The 22,664-nt window shown below is 47.4% G+C and overlaps 1 protein-coding gene across 1 annotated transcript; it reads right to left on the bottom strand.

The window, feature by feature from the left end:
- Positions 1-1,303: 1,303 nt before the first annotated feature.
- On the bottom strand, positions 1,304-10,307 carry LOC134878566 (immunoglobulin superfamily member 1-like). Its single transcript, XM_063904671.1, has 7 exons — positions 10,283-10,307; positions 8,861-9,175; positions 8,047-8,352; positions 6,572-6,907; positions 5,844-6,167; positions 2,008-2,133; positions 1,304-1,572 (listed from the first exon to the last, which is right to left on the bottom strand). Exons 3-7 carry the CDS (start codon positions 8,324-8,326, stop codon positions 1,304-1,306), a joined length of 1,335 nt encoding a protein of 444 aa, XP_063760741.1. The 5' UTR covers positions 8,327-8,352; positions 8,861-9,175; positions 10,283-10,307.
- Positions 10,308-22,664: the final 12,357 nt, after the last annotated feature.

Below are 22,664 nucleotides of genomic sequence, written 5' to 3'. Positions count from 1 at the left end.
ATCTGTTCCTGCTGCTCTGCATGGTGAGTCTGTTCCTGCTGCTCTGCATGGTGAGTCTGTTCCTGCAGCTCTGCATGGTGAGTCTGTTCCTGCAGCTCTGCATGGTGAGTCTGTTCCTGCAGCTCTGCATGGTGGATCTGAAGCGCTTTGTTCTACCTCGGGTAGGGGTACCTTTTAAGGGCCTTGGCTTCTCTACTTAAAGGGGTTTATTTCACTGACACCATTTTTAGGATTTGAGCTTTTATTTAGTTGCATTATTTTACATGTAGAGATAGAGACTCACATTCTGAGTGGCGTAAGATTGACACAAGAGGGTCCCTTTAAGTGATTTGGGGTCTGCTGCAAAAATAAAGCAGAGTGTCAGGGAAGCGGGGGATGCCAGAGGCAGAAATAGAAGCTCTTTATTTCTGGAGTCTGAGACCTCCTGAGGGCAGATCTGTAAATGTGAGCATGTGCACAAAGATAGGCAAGGACCCCAAAGTTAGAAAAGTGTTTGACTAAAATAGAATTTGAGACAGTCAACAGAAACATTTTACAATCCAGCTTTAAAGCTTTTAATGGTGACATGATTTTAGGAACTTGGTGGGCAGGGCTTACGGGGGGGCGGGGCTGGTCGTGGGCGGGCGGGGCTTACCACGGGGCGGGGTTTGTGATTGGACAGGGCTTATGGTGGGGCGGGGCTTACCACGGGGGGGCTTGTGATTGGGCGGGGCTTATCGTGGGGCGGGGTTTACTGTGGTTGGATGTTGCTAATGGCGTTCCACTCACTGATCACTTCAAAGTTGAACTTTACGTAACCTATGAACCCGAAAACTAACTCTTTCCCATACTTGGATCAGGAGGGAAAGAGAGACAGCCTTAAATGCTGAGTGTGTTCACACACAGGGGAGACATTAAAGACATTAAGAAGTGCTCAACAGGGGACCTTTAACATTCAGTTAAGTGTAAAGCTCTTGATGCTCCATGGCCACATGAATAAGACGACAGCTGAATCTGAAGGAAAAAGACACGCATTAACTAGTTTTGCTAAAAGCGAACTAGCCTAGCTTAGTAGCATAAGGACCCTATCGCTGATTTCAGAGTTTCTGCTCTTTAGTAGATATTACAACAACAACAACAACAACAACAACAACAACAACAACAACAACAACAACAACAACAATAATACATTCTTTAGTAGATACATTTCCCAAATTGAGCAGACAAGACTCTCAACTGTATCAGATCCAGCTTCTCCTGAGTCGGAAACCACTGGTATCTACTCCATCATAAAGCTGTGTTTCCTGACACTCTGCTGGACTCCTCAGAAGTTCTGATACACATCCTCATGGTCTCCACTGACGATACCGGGGGTCGCATTAACATAGTCATCTTCATCGTCACTGGGTTCTCCTTCCTCCTCGTTTCCCTCTCTGAAGCTTGCGCAGCTCTCCGGCTGCTCGGAGATGTCCTCTTCCTCTCCTCGTCTTGATTGCTGTTTCTTCTCGGTGTCCCCACCATCAAAGTTCACATAGATGTTCTCCTCTTCCTCCTCTTCCTCCCTTTTGTATATGTTCATGGCTCTGACAGACACTGAAACACAGGCAGGAGATGCTTCATGAAGATCAGGTTTAATTCTTTACTCGCATTCAAACTACGGCTGTCCACGTCAGCGCTCTGCCGGTCGCTAAGGGTCAGAGAGCGGTCCGACTTCCTGCCAGTAATCCAGAGATCATGTTATAATAAGGTAAGCGTCTGATTCCTCTCTGTTTGTTTTACCTCCCCCAAACGCAAGTCAATGCTGTGATTTACGGGTGTGTTTTCTGATTGATTGACAGCCCTAACACACACGCTTTGGATGAAACTGTTTAGTGACTTTACTCATTTTCTCCATGCGTGGTCTTTGTTCAAAGTGCAACTCAAATAAAACAAATGAATCCAAACAAAGAAACACGGCTTATTGTTCCACTTGAATTAAAGCACTTTGTACCTGAAGGAAATGCAATCCATTAAATCAAACAGACGTACTTTGAGTTTGGTTGAGATCTCCGGGTCCCCTTCTGCGAACCAGGAAGAAGAAGACCCCCCCCAGCACCAGCAGGACCAGCAGGAGACCCCCTCCACAGACGGAGGAGACCAGCACCATCACAGGAACTACCAGAGAAACACACTTACAGTCATTGAAAACTGGTATTTGGTCAAGAAAGGGTTAAAGCCATTTTTCATCCATCCATCCATCCATCCATCTTCTCCCGCTTTTCCGTCAGGGTCGCGGAGGTAACAGCTCCAGCAGAGAGCCCCAAACTTTCCTTTCCCTGGCCACATCAACCAGCTCTGACTGGGGGATTCCAAGGCGCTCCCAGGCCAGTGAAGAGATATAATCCCTCCACCTGGTCCTAGGTCTACCCCTCGGTCTCTTCCCAGCTGGACGTGCCTGGAACACCTCCCTAGGGAGGCGCCCAGGTGGCATCCTCACTAGGTGCCCGAACCACCTCAACTGGCTCCTTTCAACGCGAAGGAGCAGCGGTTCTACTCCGAGTCCCTCCCGGATGACTGAACTTCTCACCTTATCCCTAAGGGAGATGCCAGCCACCCTGCGGAGAAATCCCATTTCGGCCGCTTGTATCCGCGATCTCGTTCTTTCGGTCATGACCCATCCTTCATGACCATAGGTGAGGGTAGGAACGAAGATGGCCCGGTAGACAGAGAGCTTTGCCTTCTGGCTCAGCTCTCTTTTCGTCACAACGGTGCGGTAAAGCGACTGCAGTACCGCTCCCGCTGCTCCGATTCTCCGGCCCATCTCACGCTCCATTGTTCCCTCACTCGAGAACAAGACCCCGAGATCCTTGAACTCCTTCACTTGGGGTAAGGCTTCATTCCCTACCTGGAGTGGACAGTCCATCGGTTTCCTGCTGAGAACCATGGCCTCAGATTTGGAGGTGCTGATCCTCATCCCAGCCGCTTCACACTCGGCCGCGAACCGATCCAGTGAGTGCTGAAGGTCACAGACCGATGAAGCCATTAGGACCACATCATCTGCAAAAAGCAGTGGTGCAATCCTTAGCCCACCGAACTGCAAACCCCCTCCCCCACGACTACGCCTCGAAATCCTGTCCATGAATATCACAAACAGGATTGGTGACAAAGCGCAGCCCTGGCGGAGGCCAACCCTCACCGGAAAACGGTCCGACGTGCTGCCGAGGACCCGGACACAGCTCTCGCTTTGGGAGTACAGAGATTGGATGGCCCTAAGCAAAGACCCCCTCACCCCATACTCCCGCAGCACCTCCCACAGTATCTCCCTGGGAACCCGGTCATACGCCTTCTCCAAATCCACAAAACACATGTAGACCGGATGAGCGTACTCCCAGGCCCCCTCCAGGATCCTTCGAGAGTGAAAAGCTGGTCCGTCGTTCCAGGTCCAGGACGAAAACCGCATTGTTCCTCTTCAATCTGAGGTTCGACAATCGGCCGGACCCTCCTTTCCAGCACCTTAGAGTAAACTTTCCCGGGGAGGCTGAGTAATGTGATGCCTCTGTAATTGGCACACACCCTCTGATCCCCCTTTTTAAAGAGAGGAACCACCACCCCGGTCTGCCACTCCTTCGGTACTGTTTCCGACTTCCACGCAATGTTGATGAGACGTGTCAACCATGACAGTCCCTCAACACCCAGAGCCGTCAGCATTTCTGGGCGGATCTCATCCACCCCCGGGGCTTTGCCACTGTGGAGCTATTTAACTACCTCAGTGACTTCCCCCCGTGAGATTGGAATTGATCCCCCTTCATACTCCAGCTCCGCCTCTAACATAGAGTGCGGAGTTGTCGGATTCAGGAGTTCCTCAAAGTGTTCCTTCCACCGCCCTAACACACTATCAGTTGAGGTCAACAGCGCCCCATCCTTACTGTACACAGCTTGGATGGTACCCTGCTTCCCCCTCCTGAGGTGTCAGACGGTTTTCCAGAACAAATTTTTCATTTTTCCATTTTTCATATTTGCTTTAATTAGAATTATGACATTGCTACGACATGTGGACCCTAAATCAACTCATGAGTGACGCTGGCCTGTTATGGAAACAGGAAGTCTAGCTGCAGAATTTCAATAATGAGCCTTTAAAAATGCCTAATGCATTACCAATCATAATTCAATGATATAATAAATGGGGCGAAGCAGGCCGGCTAGTTCAGGCGATCAGCTGTCAGATCTGCCTCTGCCTCGCTGCTGCTGCTGCTACTCACCTGCCCCACCCCAGCATCCACCAGTAGGGGTAGTTATCTGATCATCACTCAATGGTCTCTGTACAGTACCTCACTAAAGTGAGCACCCCCTCCCCTTTGTGTATATGTTATTATATCTTCTCCTGGGACAACCCTGAAGAGATGACCCTCTGATCCAGTGTAGAGTAGTCAGTGTACAGCTGGGATAACAGGGGACATTTGCTGAGCCCTCAAAATAACTCAACACAGCCATTAATGTCTAACCCGCTGCAACAAAAGTGAGAACACCCTAAGTGAGAATGGCCAAATTGTGCCCAAAGTGTCGATATTTTGTGCCACCATTATTTTCCAGAACTGCCTGAACTCTCCTGGGCACAGAGTTCAGTAGAGCTTCACAGGTTGCCACTGGAACCCTCTTCCACTCCTCCATGACCACATCACGGAGCTGCTGGATGTCAGAGACCTTGTGCTCCTCCACCCTCCGTCTGAGGAGGCCCCACAGATGCTCCACAGGCTTTAGGTCTGGAGACATGCTTGGCCAGTCCATCACCTTTACCCTCAGTCTCTTTAGCAAGGCAGTGGTCCTCTTGGAGGTGTGTTTGGGGTCGGTATCATGTTGGAATACTGCCCTGCGGCCCAGTTTCTGAAGGGAGGGGATCATGCTCTGCTTCAGTATGTCACAGTACTTCATGGTTCCCTCAATGAACTGTAGCTCCCCACAGCCGGCAGCACTCATCAGCCCCAAACCCTGACACTCCCACCACCATGCTCGACTGTAGGCAAGACACAGTTGTCTTCGTACTCCTCACCTGGTCGCCGCCACACACACATGAAACCATCTGACCCAAATGAGTTTACCTTGGTCTCATCAGACCACAGGACGTGGTTCCAGTAATCCAGGTCCTTAGTCTGAGTGGAACCGGTCCTGTTAAACCGCTGTGTGGTCTGGGCCACCGTGCTGCAGCTCAGTTTCAGGGTGCTCTCTCTTCTTATAGCCTCGGCCGTCTTTATGTAGAGCAACAGCTCTTTCTTTCAGATCCTCAGAGAGTTCTTTGCCATGAGGTGCCATGTTGAACTTCCAGTGACCAGTATGAGAGAGTGTGAGAGCGATAACACCTGATGATACACACCTGCTCCCCATCACACCTGAGACCTTAACGAGTCACATGACACCGGGGAGGGGAAATGGCTAATTATGCACAATTTGGCCATTCTCACTTAGGGTGTACTCACCTTTGTTGCAGCGGGTTAGACATTAATGGCTGTGTTGAGTTATTTTGAGGGCTCAGCAAATGTCCCCTGTTATCCCAGCTGTACACTGACTACTCTACACTGGATCTCTTCAGGGTTGTCCCAGGAGAAGATATAATAGCACATCTACACAAAGGGGAGGGGGTACTCGCTTTAGTGAGGTACTGTAGACGTACGGAGTTATGAGGCCCAAGCCTAGAGGCGAAACTATGTGCTGCTTCTAATAAACATTAGAAACAAGGGAGGTGTCGGGCTGATCTATATTCTGAACAATAATATGTGTTGTAATTTTGCTTGACTTTTATTTATAATACCGTTTTTCTTTGGTGGGATATTATAAGTTATAACTAAGTATAGTATCTGAGCACTACCTCTTCCTTTACTTTTAGCACCTACATATGACAATGAGAGAGATGGGGGCTTCCTGTGTGGAGGTGAAGGTCCTGGAGGACAGGGTGACCTCGTACACACAGCTGTAGTTCCCCTGCTGCTCAGATCCGACTGCAGGGAAGCTGAAGGAGGCCGAGCGGTTCACTGCTGGCCTGCTGACGTTGAGGCTGGACCCGGAGAAGAGGAGGGAGAAGAAACCTCCAGGGTACTGAGGAGCAATGGAGCAGGTGAGGAGGAGGCTGTGACCTCTGGTGAGCTCTGCACCTTCAGGGCTCCAGAACAACCCCCCGCTGGGAGACGCCAGGAAGAGGGTGGGTTGCTGCAGCGGCACTGAGGGGAAGAGGAGGAGGAAGAAGAAGAAGAAGAAGAAGAAGAAGAAGAAGAAAAAATGACGGGATGTCGTGTTTCTACAGCGGACCCTGAGAGCAGCAATATCTAACGAGCTAGCTAAACCAGATAGCTGGCTCTCACAGATTACTATCGCGCTGTGCAGTGATGAGTTCTTTTTGTAGGCGGATCCAGAGCTTAACCATCAAGGACTCCATCAACCAAATTCCAATTAGATTTTGCCATTGGATCTTGGATTTTTACAGAAAATAAGATATTGGTCAGAGACCTGTGACCCCTCGGTTCCCAGAGGCCCTCCACACTGAGCTGCTGTACCCACACCACAGAGAACAGGGTTCAGATCATGTTACATTCTAGATGTATGGATATCACACGGAGTTTCTTACCAGCAACCGAGAGTCTGACGGAGTCGCTGAAGGCAGAGCTGAAGTCTCGTCCTGAGACTCGTATCTGATACTGACACCGGTACGGTCCCTCATGGTCCAGGTTCACTTCCTGGAGGCTGAAAGAAGCAGAGCTGCTACCTGGAGTTCTGGACTCTCTGAAGGAACTGGAAGTCTTTTCCAGGATGAACGAAGTCTTAGAAACCAGCTGTTGAGGTAAAGTTGATGCAGAACAGGTGATGCTGACGCTCTGACCCCAGGGGACCTCAGGGCCATCAGAGCCCCCGAGTGCCCCCCCGCTGGAGGACATCATTGAGAGGTTGGGCTTCTGCTTTGGGACTGAGAAGGAGAAAAAGGAACCCTTAATGAAATGCACATTCTGCCTTTGACCTATTCTAGTGTTAGCAGCAGTGGGCTGCCATATGTACGGCGCCCGGGGAGCAGGGTAGGGAGCGGTGCCGTGCTCAGGGACACCTCGTAGCACTTGGTCTTTCAGGGACTTGAACCTGTGACGCCCGTAATAAAAAGAAGAAGAGGGCGTATTCCTGTGTTGGACCCTAAAGCAAAGATTCTCCATGGTTCCCTCCACAAAAAACCCAATGGGATTTATAGTTTGGGGTTTGGTTCCAGCTCTGTAGGCCTTCAGTGGCAGCTCTTCAGTAACCAGTCCACACTGCAAATTATTTTTGGGTCAGTGGGGGGACTTGAACTTGTTTTCATCACGTCCCGACGGGACGGTCACTTGGGATGAGTCCTCAACCCAGGTGAAGGAGGTCAAGTATCTCGGGTCTGGTTCTCAGTGGGGGTACGATGTAGCGGGAGATGGACTGGAGAATCAGAGCAGCGGGAGCGGTACTTCAGTCGCTTTACCGCAAATCAAAGCTCTCAGTTTACCTGTCCACCTCCGTCCCCGCTCGCAGCTATGGTCATGAGGGACGGGCGATGACCGAAAAAACAGGATGTTAGATACAAGCGGCAGAAATAGGTTTTCTCTGGAGGGTGGCTGGCATCTCCCTTAGGGATAAGGAGAGGTCAGAAATATGAGAGGGACAAAGGAGCCATTTGAGGAGGTTCGGGCAGTAAGGATGCCACCTGGCCACTTCCCTAGGGAGGGGTTTAAGGCTGCAGTATATCTCAAACGTGGCCACCTCAGTCGGAGCTGGTTAGTGTGGAAAGGGAATGGGAGGTTTGGTGCCCTTTGCTGGAACTGCGACCTCTGTGACCCGACTCCAGATAAGATGGACGGAGGGTAAGCAATAAACGTCTTGATCTAAAGACATATCTGTAGATGATTCCTCAAATCCTAGCCAAAACATTCTGAGACTCCGTATCGTCAGTGTCTTTGACTTTCTATCACCTTCACCTCGCATAGTAAAAAACACTTTGCCAGACTGAACTCTCACCAGCTGTGGGCAGACCGCTCGGAAATGCTGTTTTCTTGTATGTAGAAATAAGCTCGAACATTACTTAATGCTTACCAGCAACCGAGAGTCTGACGGAGTCGCTGAAGGCAGAGCTGAAGTCTCGTCCTGAGACTCGTATCTGATACTGACACCGGTACGGTCCCTCATGGTCCAGGTTCACTTCCTGGAGGCTGAAAGAAGCAGAGCTGCTACCTGGAGTTCTGGACTCTCTGAAGGAACTGGAAGTCTTTTCCAGGATGAACGAAGTCTTAGAAATCAGCTGTTGAGGTAAAGTTGATGCAGAACAGGTGATGCTGACGCTCTGACCCCAGGGGACCTCAGCAGCAGGATACATGGAGATGCTGGGCTTTGGGAGTCTCTCTGAAAGATACAACGATAAGATATATATTGTAATGTATCTTTGTCCATGGCTTCATACGCCCATTGGCTTTTTTCCAAAGCTTTCTTGGTGTGTCTAACAAAAATAGATATGGTGATGTGAAGTCATGTGACTGTGCTCTAGTTCCTCGGTAGCCGAACGTTGAATTAGCTTTAAATTCAAATATCATAAAGTGATGTTAGTTTGTGGAGATCATTCCGCTGAACAGACATGTAAGTATCATAACTGTGAGTTTTTGCAAAGTCCAAAATCCAATGGAGAAATCTCCTTTTGTTCTGCAGAGGGAGCATTCCAAGTCTTACTTCAGGCTCTGACTACAGTTCTGTTCTGATTGTCTTACCTTGCTGTCATCATTCCTAAAACTAAAGTATATTCTGTTTGAAGTTCCTGTTCCATGTAACAAAGAAAAAGGAATAGTTCTGACACCATGGATCTTTGGAGCGAGCTGAACAGAAGCTGACTTTAAGATTATAACACATCTTTTCTCACCTGAACAGACCACACCAGCGTCCTCAGAGTGTCCACAGTCATGAGTACCAAATCCTGGATGGGTACACTCAGTGATGGACCTTTCACTTCCTGAACAGCTGACATCATCCAGCCAGATTGGTCCGGTCCCCTCACCATAGTGGGCTGTCTGAGGGACCCTCACTGCCAAACCACAGTCCAACTGGCTGCACACGACCTGAGCATCCTGTAGATCCCATCCATCATCACACACTGTTCCCCAGGTACCACTGTGGTAGATCTCAACTCTTCCAGAGCAGCGATTGGACCCAGAGCCAGCCAATCTGATCTGACCATCTATAGGACACAACAAATATTGCTTACATCATTGATTACGCGGTAACATTGACTGATACGTCGAGTAAAGATGAGGTCAAGAGAAGAGAGACTATAAAGACAAGAGAGGAACCGGATAATGAGATGGGAATCACAGTTTCACTTGTTCTTGATTTAAATTCCTTTGGCATGAGAGCTGTAAAATGAGTCTGAAGAAACATCAGGGCGATTCCATACAATAAATCAGGTAGGCCGGTCAAAGCAAGGCTCCTTTAACGTTACATTTTTGAATTGTATTCTTGCTAATGTCCAAATGTCTCGACCACTTCCTCTCTCTAGGGTTATTTTACTCCACAGGGGGCCGGGGCTGCAGTCTGGTCTGCTGCTGACTAACATACACTTATATGGTGATGGTACTGTACATTGAAGGAAGGGGAACTCAAAGCTCAGAGTTTCACAGCCAAACCTCTGAGTTTTCACACTTTGAGAGACGTAAACGCCTTGGTCCTTCTCTCTTTCAGATGTGATGGGGTCTGAAACCAACACTGGTTCCTCTCACAGTCATACACTAGCTCCATTAAACACTGACGCTATGCAGGAAAGCAAAAAGGGGGGTCTCAAATGCTGGACACCAAACTGAAGCAGAACTTTGTTGGATAAAATGCTGTTCTGAATTCGACATTATCTTGGGAACTATTGGAGGGATTACAAATATCCTCTCACCTGAACAGACCACACCAGCGTCCTCAGAGTGTCCACAGTTATGAGTACCAAATCCTGGATGGGTACACTCAGTGATGGACCTTTCACTTCCTGAACAGCTGACATCATCCAGCCAGATTGGTCCGGTCCCCTCACCATAGTGGGCTGTCCTGAGGGACCCTCACTGCCAAACCACAGTCCAACTGGCTGCACACGACCTGAGCATCCTGTAGATCCCATCCATCATCACACACTGTTCCCCAGGTACCACTGTGGTAGATCTCAACTCTTCCAGAGCAGCGATTGGACCCAGAGCCAGCCAATCTGACTTCACCATCTATAGGACACAACAAATATTAAGTTACGTTTTGAAGTACTTCTCTGTGAACCTTAAGGATGTATGCATCAGATCATAATCTGACTGACCTGCAGCAGGTGAAGACGAGGTCAAGAGAAGAGACACTATCAAGAGAAGAGACACTATCAAGAGAAGAGACACTATCAAGAGAAGAGACACTATCAAGAGACAAGACACTATCAAGAGAAGAGACACTATCAAGAGAAGAGACACTATCAAGAGACAAGACACTATCAAGAGAAGAGACACTATCAAGAGAAGAGACACTATCAAGAGAAGAGACACTATCAAGAGAAGAGACACTATCAAGAGAAGAGACACTATCAAGAGAAGAGACACTATCAAGAGACAGACACTATCAAGAGAAGAGACACTATCAAGAGAAGAGACACTATCAAGAGACAAGACACTATCAAGAGAAGAGACACTATCAAGAGACGAGACACTATCAAGAGAAGAGACACTATCAAGAGACAAGACACTATCAAGAGAAGAGACACTATCAAGAGAAGAGACACTATCAAGAGACGAGACACTATCAAGAGACGAGACACTATCAAGAGACGAGACACTATCAAGAGACGAGACACTATCAAGAGACGAGACACTATCAAGAGACGAGACACTATCAAGAGAAGAGACACTATCAAGAGACGAGACACTATCAAGAGAAGAGACACTATCAAGAGAAGAGACACTATCAAGAGAAGAGACACTATCAAGAGACAAGACACTATCAAGAGAAGAGACACTATCAAGAGAAGAGACACTATCAAGAGACGAGACACTATCAAGAGACGAGACACTATCAAGAGACGAGACACTATCAAGAGAAGAGACACTATCAAGAGACGAGACACTATCAAGAGAAGAGACACTATCAAGAGACGAGACACTATCAAGAGACGAGACACTATCAAGAGACGAGACACTATCAAGAGAAGAGACACTATCAAGAGAAGAGACACTATCAAGAGAAGAGACACTATCAAGAGAAGAGACACTATCAAGAGACGAGACACTATCAAGAGAAAATATGAGGGAATAAAAGTTCTACTTGTTCTGGTTTTAGACTTAGTCTTAAGAGTCCTGTCCGGACCGTTCAATAAATCTGCTCTGCAGTGCAAAGGAAATGCTCCTTTAGAGTGAGTCTTTGAATATTGATCTTACCAATGACCCAACGGTGCAGGTTCCTCTGCTGCTTGCTCCCCATGGCCGACTCTAAGACTGCCTCATCTCTCAGTGAGGGAACAGAACACTCGTTAGCATTTCAAAACAAAATGTCTGTGTTTGACCACTGATAAAGACTTAACCAATGTGTTCCTTCTCTCAGCTGAGAACCAATACCAGTTCTCATAAAACAAACTCATTACCACAGACTGCAGCCCTGCCCGGGCCACGACAGACATACCACCACTAAAAGATTGTGGTTGGGCCGTTCTGTGTTCTTTATCTCCTTTCCTTCCTGTCCAGTCGCCGTTTTAGCTCCCCCCTGCAAGGGGTATTCCCAACTCCTTCACCCTCCAGAGGGGTATTCCCAACTCCTTCACCCTCCAGAGGGGTATTCCCAACTCCTTCACCCTCCAGAGGGGTATTCCCAACTCCTTCACCCTCCAGAGGGGTTAGAGGGCTCGAAGATATTACCATTACCCAAGGGGGGCCTGACTGAAAAAGTTTGAGAACCACTAGCTAGAGGGTGAACCTGTTGACTCAAGTTTAGACATTCAGGTTCTTCATGCTACTTCACACACACACACACACACACACACACACACACACACACACACACACACACACACACACACACACACACACACACACACACACACACACACACACACACACACACACACACACACACACACACAGTTAATACATCATTGCAAATACTGTATATGCTGATGAAATGGACTGCACAATGAGTACTTTTACTTGAGTAACAATCTGAATGCAGCACTCGTACGTGTACCTGAGTATTTGTACACTGTAGTACAGCTGCTTTACTGAAATGACCTAAAAGCTGCTCAGCACATCACCAGGACGGAGCTGCCATCCATGGAGGACCTCTGCTCCCAGCCGCTCAGGAAGAGAGCCCACAGGATCATCAAAAAGCCCCATCACCCAGCAACCAACTGTTCTGTCTGCTGCCGTCTGGCAGGCGGTGCCGCAGCATCAGGACCCAAACCACCAGCCTCAGAGACAGATTCATCCCACAGGCCATAAGACTGCTAAACACCGGAGCGCTGTGAAGAGCCTCCACAACACATGTATCTGGTTGCATCGCACTATTTATTTATTCTGCTTAATAGTTATGAGCAGACAGTATTTATCGTACTTCACTGTACAATATTGAATCTTACACCCTGTTGTTTCTTAACTCTGTTTACCTGTACATAGAATCCTGCATCACTTGATCACTCACCATACTCTGCATACCTGAGCTTATTGTGTTTATCTATTTTTCTGACATGTATGTACTTCATCTGCACTACTTAGACTGGTCTAACAAAATACCTGCACTATTTTACTCTAATGTATAATATGCTGCATTGTTGGAGGAGTTCAGGACCTAAGATTTGCATTGCAATAAGTACACTGTAGCTCTTACAGATATAATACCCTGGAATCTTTAAGTCACCTGGATGATGCAGTACGCAGTGGCGGCCACTAGGGGACACCACAGCACAGCTCTGATAGAGACCCCTCCTCCAGCAGGACCCCTCTGAGCCGGAAACACAGCTTCACTTCATGGTCATTCTGGTTCCACATTTAGCCCTCAGTGCTGTGGTACACCCTGTACTGCACCGGAGTGTCTCTTATTAAATCTACTTCATACTTCCACTCCTTTTATCCGACAGCTTTGTACAGATTCAGATTATAAATGTAACCTTGCTCTTTAAAACTCAATACACAAAACACTTCTGTAAGTAAAAGGTTTTGTTTCAATGAGTAGAAGAAATACAAATAGAGGAGCACAATACAATTTAACATGTCCGGCATTTGTTAACTTTAAACAAACACACAAAATAGAGTTCTGAAGAGAAACTAAATAACAAACCACTGGACTTCCCAGGTAATCTGTTGTTTCATTGGTACGATCCAGTAGAAGAAAAGGGGCCAATGGGTAGAAGTTAACCTTTGCTCTTCAATGTGCCGGAGAGAGGAGAGCTATCAGACTCCAGACTCTCCTCTCCTTGGTAGCTTCTTCTGAAGAGCATCCACAAACAAACCCCAGCCCAGCTGCCACTCATTCAGCCTGCTCAGCCCCTTGGGCCTTCTCCCTCCCTCTCTTCTTCTACCCCTGAAACGCAGACTCTGCTGCCCCCTATGGGTATTTGAGTGGGTTACATGAGCTAATACAGATAGGATCCATTAAATAATAACACATATAAAGGTAGGCAGGCCCGGCCCTGACCAATGTGCTGCCCTAGTCAAGATTTTAGCTTGCGCCCCAATCATGCCCCCACCACCAATTCGGCGCCCTAGGCAGGCGCCTTGGTGGCCTATAGGAAAGGCCGGCCCTGAAGGTAGGTTCAGATATCCAGCAGCAGCAGTATACAGTCTTTAGTAGAGGCACCTTCACCAGCTCTGATGAACTCATGCATCATCATAATGATTCTGAAGAACCAGTTCTTCTACTGTTGGTAATCACATTGTATTGCTTTTATTACTGGAATTATGTCAGATTTGGAATGAAATACTTTTGTTCTTCTGTGGAGTTCCCTTTCCTGTAGTTCTAGAGGTGCAAGTGCATGTCAATGGTCTGCGGAGGCTAAAATTCCTGTGCTCCTCCAGAGGGAGTTTCTCTCCCACACTCTGGTTTCAGACAGAGGGTGAAAAGAGGTGCAGCAGAATGAGAAAAATAAAGAGCTGTGTGTAAGGGGGAGATGCTCACTGATCACCCTTACACACACACACACACACACACACATTGGTAATGTGGTTCTGTCTGTATCTGCACACACAGCAGGAGTCATGAAGGTCACCAGAGGTCATGTGTGAACAGCGGAACTGAAAACAGGAAGACATGTGTGACAGTGAGTCTGTGTATGTGTGTGTGTGTGTGTGTGTGTGTGTGTGTGTGTGTGTGTGTGTGTGTGTGTGTGTGTATGTATGTGTGTGTATGTGTGTGTATGTGTGTGTGTGTGTGTGTGTGGGTGGGTGTTGTGGGTGATTAAGAGGCAATGTTGACAGGGTAGGAAGAGAAAAGAGTTTCTTACATTTAGTTTAACACAAAATACACACTCTCACACACACACACACACACACACACACACACACACACACACACACACACACACACACACACACACACACACACACACACACACACACAGTGCCCAACATCTGAATGTAATTCGGACCGACAGCTAGCCTTCACGCTCTGACGCACCTCGCCTCCCAAAATGGATGCAGAAGGACCGTTTTTGTCACACACACACACACACACACACACACACACACACACACACACACACACACACACACACACACACACACACACACACACACACACACACACACACACACACTAAATGGGCTTTCTGTCTATAGGAGCTAACCCCAAAACACAAAAGTGGAGATAGGGATGAATAGTGGAGGGGGGGGGGCATGATTGGGGGAGTTTGGGTCAACAGACAGACAGGCACACAGGCAGACAGACAGGCACACAGGCAGACAGACACACTATGTTCACGTGCTGTTTCGAACATTCTCTGGTCATTTTTCTGTTACTTTCTTTACACTGACACAAGGACAGGTTCTGCTGAACGCCCCCCCCCCCACCCCCCACCCCCTCCACCTGCAGCTGGAAGGACAGCGGAGCTCCTTTTCCAACAGACTGCTCCAGCTCTGCTGTCACCAGGACAGGTTCAGGAGAACCTTCCTGCCCTCTGCAGTAACTCTGTACTATAACTCCCCTCTGGCTGCAGGACTCTCTGTCTCTGTTATTCCATTTCATTGAACTCTTTTATCTGTATATGTCTTGTGGTTATTTCAAACGTTTTGCTATGCTTCACATTGTATTGTATTTTGCTGCGGTAACAAACCATTTTCCCAATTTGGAATAAATAAAGTATTTCTGACCTGGTACTCCGATCACACACCTGGGTATTTACTGTAGGGCTCATGATATATAACTGATGATGGTCCAGGTCTCTGATGTTTGTGTGCTTTACATATCTTTGTCCTTTGCTGTCAGACATTAAGATAAAGGTCTGCCTCTCCTGGATGGACATCCGCGTCTGTAGAGCGACTTCCACCAAAGGATATCCACACCACAGATCTACGAGGGTCTCGATCCTCCTGCTCCCAGCATCACGAGGGGAAAGTTTTGAGAGTGGTTTTGGTCCATGAGAGGAAGGTGGGACGGTGTGAAGGAGACAGGGAAGGTGGAGGAGTTATGGAACGAGCGGTGGAGGTGTGTAATAGAGACAGTGAGCGTGATTTAGGGCCGGGAGGAAGTGGAGGCGCGCTGCTGGCAAAGATGGAGTGAGCCTTAATGTGGGAGTGAGTGCAGGAGTTATTGCAGGCGGCTGCACCGCTGCTGTAGCTGTGACACATCGCTCATCCTGCTGCTGCCGCGCTGAATGGGAATCACCACATTAGCGCCGCTGAATGCTAACGGCTCCCGCACATATTGAGCTGCAGGAAAGAGCTGAGCTGGCTAATGACTATATGTCATTGTAATGGTTTGTCTCTATCAGCGGAGAGAGACGCTTTTCATCGCCCGGCCTCCGCTCCTCTTCATCGGGATGACCTTCCAACTGCGGCTGAAGATGGAGAAAGTCATCCCTATCCCACGTGCTCTCCACCGTCTTTAGGCCGCCTCGCTGGTGGACAGATGGGGTTTATATGCTAACAGTCTCTTGTAAGTAAAGAAAGATCCTGATGAGCGCCCCCCCTCCACTCGGGAGCCATTCTCTCTGATGTTCCAGGTGCTTCCCATTCAGGAGGCCGTTCCCCCCCAGCATCGTTCACTGTAATGTCTGCAGAGCTGTCAGAAACACGGGAGTGTTCGTATCTGCGTTCCTCTTCAAGCTGCTGCCACGTCCTCAGACCAAGCCTGGCACCATGTGATGCCTCAGTGTGGATCGAGATTGGAGTTTAAAAACTGACCTTGGATCAGAAGCTATGTGTGAAAAGAAATATCAAATACAGAACATTAAATAAAATGTGTTTTACAGAAGCTACAAGATCCCAGACCTCTTCCATCAGGAGGAACAGCTTCAGAAAGGATGCAGATATAGAAACACATGCAGCATTTGGAGAGCATTCAGCAGCTTGAGGAAACATGAGCAGCGTTTACTAAAAGCTGCAGAAACCAAACGCCGGTTATACATTTCATCTTGTAAATCAAAACGTTAAAGTCCTTCAGCTCATGTTGACCACAGACCTTAACAACCAAAAACCATTGAAGAGAGGAACTAGAGGAAGGGTTAACACTAGCTTCATGGAAGGCATCACCGAGTCAAATAGTGGAAGACCCAAAAGTGTTTGTTATGTTTCCAACATTTGGAGCAACATGCTGAGCTTAATGTCATTTGTATTTCATCTGAAAAAGCACTTTAACAAAGCTTCACTGTTGGTCGCTAACTCCGGAGCTACACCCAAAAATACTGCTCCAAAAACAAGTAAGGTGAATAAAAAGCAGGTGTGCGCTCTCAGTGAACTCAGTGAACATTTGCTTGGTGAGATTTCTTTAATCAGCTGGGGAAACTTACTGTAAGTATATTTCATCAGTGAATATTCTAGAAACACTTTCAGATTTTCCAATAGGACTTTTTTTTTTTATCAAGTAGGAATTTCTTTTTGGAACCAGACGATCCATCTTTCACAAAAACCACAGCAGCTTCAAACCTTTATGTTTTCAGAGCCTTTGAGTTCACTCGACGATGCTGGGTCTTAACACATCTCACTGCAGTGTGGCTCCTGAAGTTACTGTGTCTTATATTAAGAGTACAGACATTTCTGACTTATGTTAGATCAAGATACTTGCTAAGGGTTGCAGTTTTCACAGTGTATCGTACTGACATCACCTCCATCCCTGTGTCTATCTCCCTCAGGATGGCTCCTCTGGGTGTTATTGCTGCCTGCAGAGGGACTGGACCCCCTAGTTGTTCCCCTGGGACCATCTCTCTGCTCCTGCTGCAGAGTCTGAGAGCTCCGACTATCTGTCATTCATGCTATTAGTTCATGGTTATCATCAGCGCTGGCCATTAGCCCGGAGACATTAGCCGCGGCCATCAGCAGAGCCATTAACGCCGCGCTGCTAAAAGGCTAGTGTCCCTCACAAAGACACATTAAAGTGGGGGGGGGGGAGGTAGGAACAGAAAGACAGAAAGACTGTAGCGCAATCAGGCGGCAATAAAAGACTTAGATCATTTTAACTGTTCGGTGTGTCACTGGAGGGGGGGCTGGGGGTCGGACCCTTCCTTTTCTCCACGAATTCAAGACTCAGCATCATCTGCAGAGCTACAGATGTCCAATGCAACATGAATACAGTATGTATAAGACAGAGAACAATAAACAACTCAAATAGTGCACAAAGTACAGACTGAGCTGTGCACAGTGCAGCACTCTGCCGGAGGGAAACAGCTCTGTTAAAAAACTCAAAATTCTGACTTTCTTCAAAGTTTGGTTCTTCATGGTTGATCACACCTTTTGTAAATGGTTCCGGATAAAAGCTTCAGTTGAATGATGTGAATGAATGGAGGCCAAGAACGTCGCCAAGCGCTCTGGTCCCAGCTGTGTGCGTCTCTCTTTAGTGTCCCCTGGTCTCCAGCTGTGTGCGTCAGTTTATGGTGTCCCCTGCTGTCTTTTTCCAAAATAGATTCTGTCTTTTTCCGAAAAACTGTTGACGTTTTTGAAATGGAAATGTATGAACGGTGGACAAGGACGTCTCCGGCTCCGGTCCCAGCTCTCTTTAGTGTCCCCTGGTCTCCAGCTGTGTGCGTCTCTCTTTAGTGTCCCCTGGTCTCCAGCTGTGTGCGTCTCTCTTCAGTGTCCCCTGGTCTCCAGCTGTGTGCGTCTCTCTTTAGTGTCCCCTGGTCTCCAGCTGTGTGCGTCTCTCTTTAGTGTCCCCTGGTCTCCAGCTGTGTGCGTCTCTCTTTAGTGTCCCCTGGTCTCCAGCTGTGTGCGTCTCTCTTCAGTGTCCCCTGGTCTCCAGCTGTGTGCGTCTCTCTTTAGTGTCCCCTGGTCTCCAGCTGTGTGCGTCTCTCTTTAGTGTCCCCTGGTCTCCAGCTGTATGCGTCTCTCTTTCGTGTCCCCTGGTCTCCAGCTGTATGCGTCTCTCTTTAGTGTCCCCTGGTCTCCAGCTGTGTGCGTCTCTCTTTAGTGTCCCCTGTTCTCCAGCTGTGTGCGTCTCTCTTTAGTGTCCCCTGGTCTCCAGCTGTGTGCGTCTCTCTTTAGTGTCCCCTGGTCTCCAGCTGTGTGCGTCTCTCTTTAGTGTCCCCTGTTCTCCAGCTGTGTGCGTCTCTCTTTAGTGTCCCCTGGTCTCCAGCTGTGTGCGTCTCTCTTCAGTGTCCCCTGGTCTCCAGCTGTGTGCGTCTCTCTTTAGTGTCCCCTGGTCTCCAGCTGTGTGCGTCTCTCTTTAGTGTCCCCTGGTCTCCAGCTGTATGCGTCTCTCTTTCGTGTCCCCTGGTCTCCAGCTGTATGCGTCTCTCTTCAGTGTCCCCTGGTCTCCAGCTGTGTGCGTCTCTCTTTAGTGTCCCCTGGTCTCCAGCTGTGTGCGTCTCTCTTTAGTGTCCCCTGTTCTCCAGCTGTGTGCGTCTCTCTTTAGTGTCCCCTGGTCTCCAGCTGTGTGCGTCTCTCTTTAGTGTCCCCTGGTCTCCAGCTGTGTGCGTCTCTCTTTAGTGTCCCCTGGTCTCCAGCTGTGTGCGTCTCTCTTTAGTGTCCCCTGGTCTCCAGCTGTGTGCGTCTCTCTTTAGTGTCCCCTGGTCTCCAGCTGTGTGCGTCTCTCTTTAGTGTCCCCTGGTCTCCAGCTGTGTGCGTCTCTCTTTAGTGTCCCCTGGTCTCCGTTGTGTTGGAGCTTCTTGCAGCGTTTGGTTTCTGCAGCTTTCAGTAAACTGCTCATGTTTCCTCTGCTGAATGTTCTCTAGATGCTGCATGTGTTGAAGAGCTGCTGCAGATGTTCCTGCAGGATTCTGATCTGTGTTTCTATATATGCATCCTTTCGGAAGCTGCAGTTTCTCCTGACAGTCAGTGAAACTCCAAACTGTACGTTTATCTATTAATCTATATCTACTGTTGTTGAGCTGTGACTTTGGAGATGTTGCTCCCTCGATGGAGCTGATAAAAGAGAGAAGGAGAGGGATGAGGAAGTTCAGCCTCTGACTTAACGTCCATTCTCTCCCAGAATACTTTGGGGCCTCCTGACATACGCTCAATACCTCACACGGATGCACATGAATGTACATTAGCGTCACGCACACGCACACGCACGCACGCACACACACACACACACACACACACACACACACACACACACACACACACACACACACACACACACTGATCTGTGATGTGCTTAAGGAGGTGGTGGGTTTCATTAGCAGGAAGAACCCATTAGCTCTCTTCCTCTTCTCATTTTATAGATACTGCTGCTGCTGTCTTATACCTGAGTGTGTACTTCTGTACATCGTTATATTTAAATACTAAGCTCATGCATTTAATATAATAGTGTTCTGTTATTGTCATTTATCTATACTTTGCAGTAACAACGTACTCCATCAGTATTCTTCTTCTGTCCCGGCTGACTGGTGAAGCTGTAAGTCAAACACCCGGCAAACACAGGAGGAGGAAGCTGGAAGTCAGCGGGTTTGTTTTGAGGATCAGGTGGTTCACTATGTAGGTCAGAGGGAGAATAAAAGAGAGGAGCAACATGTCGGGTTCCTCAATAATTAATCAACCCTCCGTTCTGCCTGTCAGAAGAGGAGAGACATCAGGCTGCAGGTTATCCATCCTCAGGGAGCTTTCAGCTGATAATCACCGAGAGAGAGAGGTGCGGGAATGAGTCCTCAACTCAGTCAGCATTTCATCACTTCCTGTCCTCTGGTCTGAAGGTCAATGGTTTCCTGAATGTGTTTTTGGTTTTGGTGTAGTTCCTTTATAGCCCAACATTAGCTGCCTTTAGCTTAGCGGTGGTGACGTGAAGTCATGTGACCGTGCTGTAGTTCCTTTATAGCCCAACATTAGCCTCCTTTAGCTTAGCGGTGGTGACCTGAAGTCATGTGACCGTGCTGTAGTTCCTTTATAGCCCAACATTAGCCTCCTTTAGCTTAGCGGTGGAGACGTGAAGTCATGTGACCGTGCTGTAGTTCCTTTATAGCCCAACATTAGCCTCCTTTAGCTTAGCGGTGGTGACGTGAAGTCATGTGACCGTGCTGTAGTTCCTTTATAGCCCAACATTATATTCTCACTTCAGAAATCATAAAGTGTTCATATCTGGAGATTATTCTGCTGAACTAAACGTTTGTTTGAAACAGAGATTATTTTCTGACATAATCACATGGAGGAATCCCACTGGACAAGGGAGATGCTGCCTTCAGGGACCAACACAAAAATGGTAAAGATGGTGTTCTGTCATTACTGTTCTGCTGAAAACGACATGAGGGCAAACAGTGCATCGCGTGCAGCACGTGTGCAGCAGCCATGCATGTGTGTAACATCCAGTAAGTAGGAGTGTGTGTGTGTGTGTGTGTGTGTGTGTGTGTGTGTGTGTGTGTGTGTGTGTGTGTGTGTGTGTGTGTCTGTGTCTGTGTGTGTGTGTGTGTGTGTGTGTGTGTGTGTGTGTGTGTGTGTGTGTGTGTGTGTGTGTGTGTGTGTGTGTGTGTGTGTGTGCTGCCCTGCTGGTGGATATCCCTTTGTTGTCATTATGTACGGGTCAGTGAGAAGTGAGTTCCAGATGCAGAAACACAACATGGAGCCGGAGCTGAGCTTCACCGTTTATTCTCCACGAGGATGAAAGGCCGTCAGCCTCCCATCCTGCCCCCACCCACTCTTCAGTCCCTCAGGAGAATAGTCTCTCAGTAGAATAGTCTCTCAGTAGAATAGTCTCTCAGTAGAATAGTCTCTCAGTAAAATAGTCTCTCAATAGAATAGTCCTTCAGTAGAATAGTCTCTCAGTAGAATAGTCTCTCAGTAGAATAGTCTCTCAATAGAATAGTCTCTCAGTAGAATAGTCTCTCAGTATAATAGTCTCTCAGTAGAATAGTCTCTCAGTAGAATAGTCCTTCAGTATAATAGTCTCTCAGTAGAATAGTCTCTCAGTAGAATAGTCTCTCAGTAAAATAGTCTCTCAATAGAATAGTCTCTCAGTAGAATAGTCTCCCGGTAGAATAGTCTCTCAGTAGAATAGTCTCTCAGTAGAATAGTCTCCCGGTAGAATAGTCTCTCAGTAGAATAGTCTCTCAGTAGAATAGTCTCTCAGTAGAATAGTCTCTCAGTAGAATAGTCTCTCAGTAGAATAGTCTCTCAGTAAAATAGTCTCTCAGTAGAATAGTCTCTCAGTAGAATAGTCTCTCAGTAGAATAGTCTCTCAGTAAAATAGTCTCTCAGTAGAATAGTCTCTCAGTAGAATAGTCTCTCAGTAAAATAGTCTCTCAGTAGAATAGTCTCTCAGTAGAATAGTCTCTCAGTAGAATAGTCTCTCAGTAGAATAGTCTCTCAGTAGAATAGTCTCTCAGTAGAATAGTCTCTCAGTAAAATAGTCTCTCAGTAGAATAGTCTCTCAGTAGAATAGTCTCTCAGTAGAATAGTCTCTCAGTAAAATAGTCTCTCAGTAGAATAGTCTCTCAGTAGAATAGTCTCTCAGTAGAATAGTCTCTCAGTAGAATAGTCCTAAAGTAGAATAGTCCTTCAGTAGAATAGTCTCTCAGTAAAATAGTCTCTCAGTAGAATAGTCTCTCAGTAGAATAGTCTCTCAGTAGAATAGTCTCTCAGTAGAATAGTCTCTCAGTAGAATAGTCTCTCAGTAAAATAGTCTCTCAGTAGAATAGTCTCTCAGTAGAATAGTCTCTCAGTAGAATAGTCTCTCAGTAGAATAGTCTCTCAGTAAAATAGTCTCTCAGTAGAATAGTCCTAAAGTAGAATAGTCCTTCAGTAGAATAGTCTCTCAGTAAATAGTCTCTCAGTAAAATAGTCCTTCAGTAGAATAGTCTCTCAGTAGAATAGTCTCTCAGTAGAATAGTCCTAAAGTAGAATAGTCTCTCAGTAGAATAGTCTCTCAGTAGAATAGTCCTTCAGTAGAATAGTCTCTCAGTAAAATAGTCTCTCAGTAGAATAGTCTCTCAGTAGAATAGTCTCTCAGTAGAATAGTCTCTCAGTAGAATAGTCTCTCAGTAAAATAGTCTCTCAGTAGAATAGTCCTAAAGTAGAATAGTCCTTCAGTAGAATAGTCTCTCAGTAAAATAGTCTCTCAGTAAAATAGTCCTTCAGTAGAATAGTCTCTCA

Source organism: Eleginops maclovinus, chromosome 16 (genome assembly GCF_036324505.1).
Source record: "Eleginops maclovinus isolate JMC-PN-2008 ecotype Puerto Natales chromosome 16, JC_Emac_rtc_rv5, whole genome shotgun sequence".
Lineage (NCBI taxonomy): Eukaryota > Metazoa > Chordata > Actinopteri > Perciformes > Eleginopidae > Eleginops > Eleginops maclovinus.
Note: the sequence above shows the minus strand (reverse complement) of the source record. Positions and strands in the feature narration are given on the sequence as shown.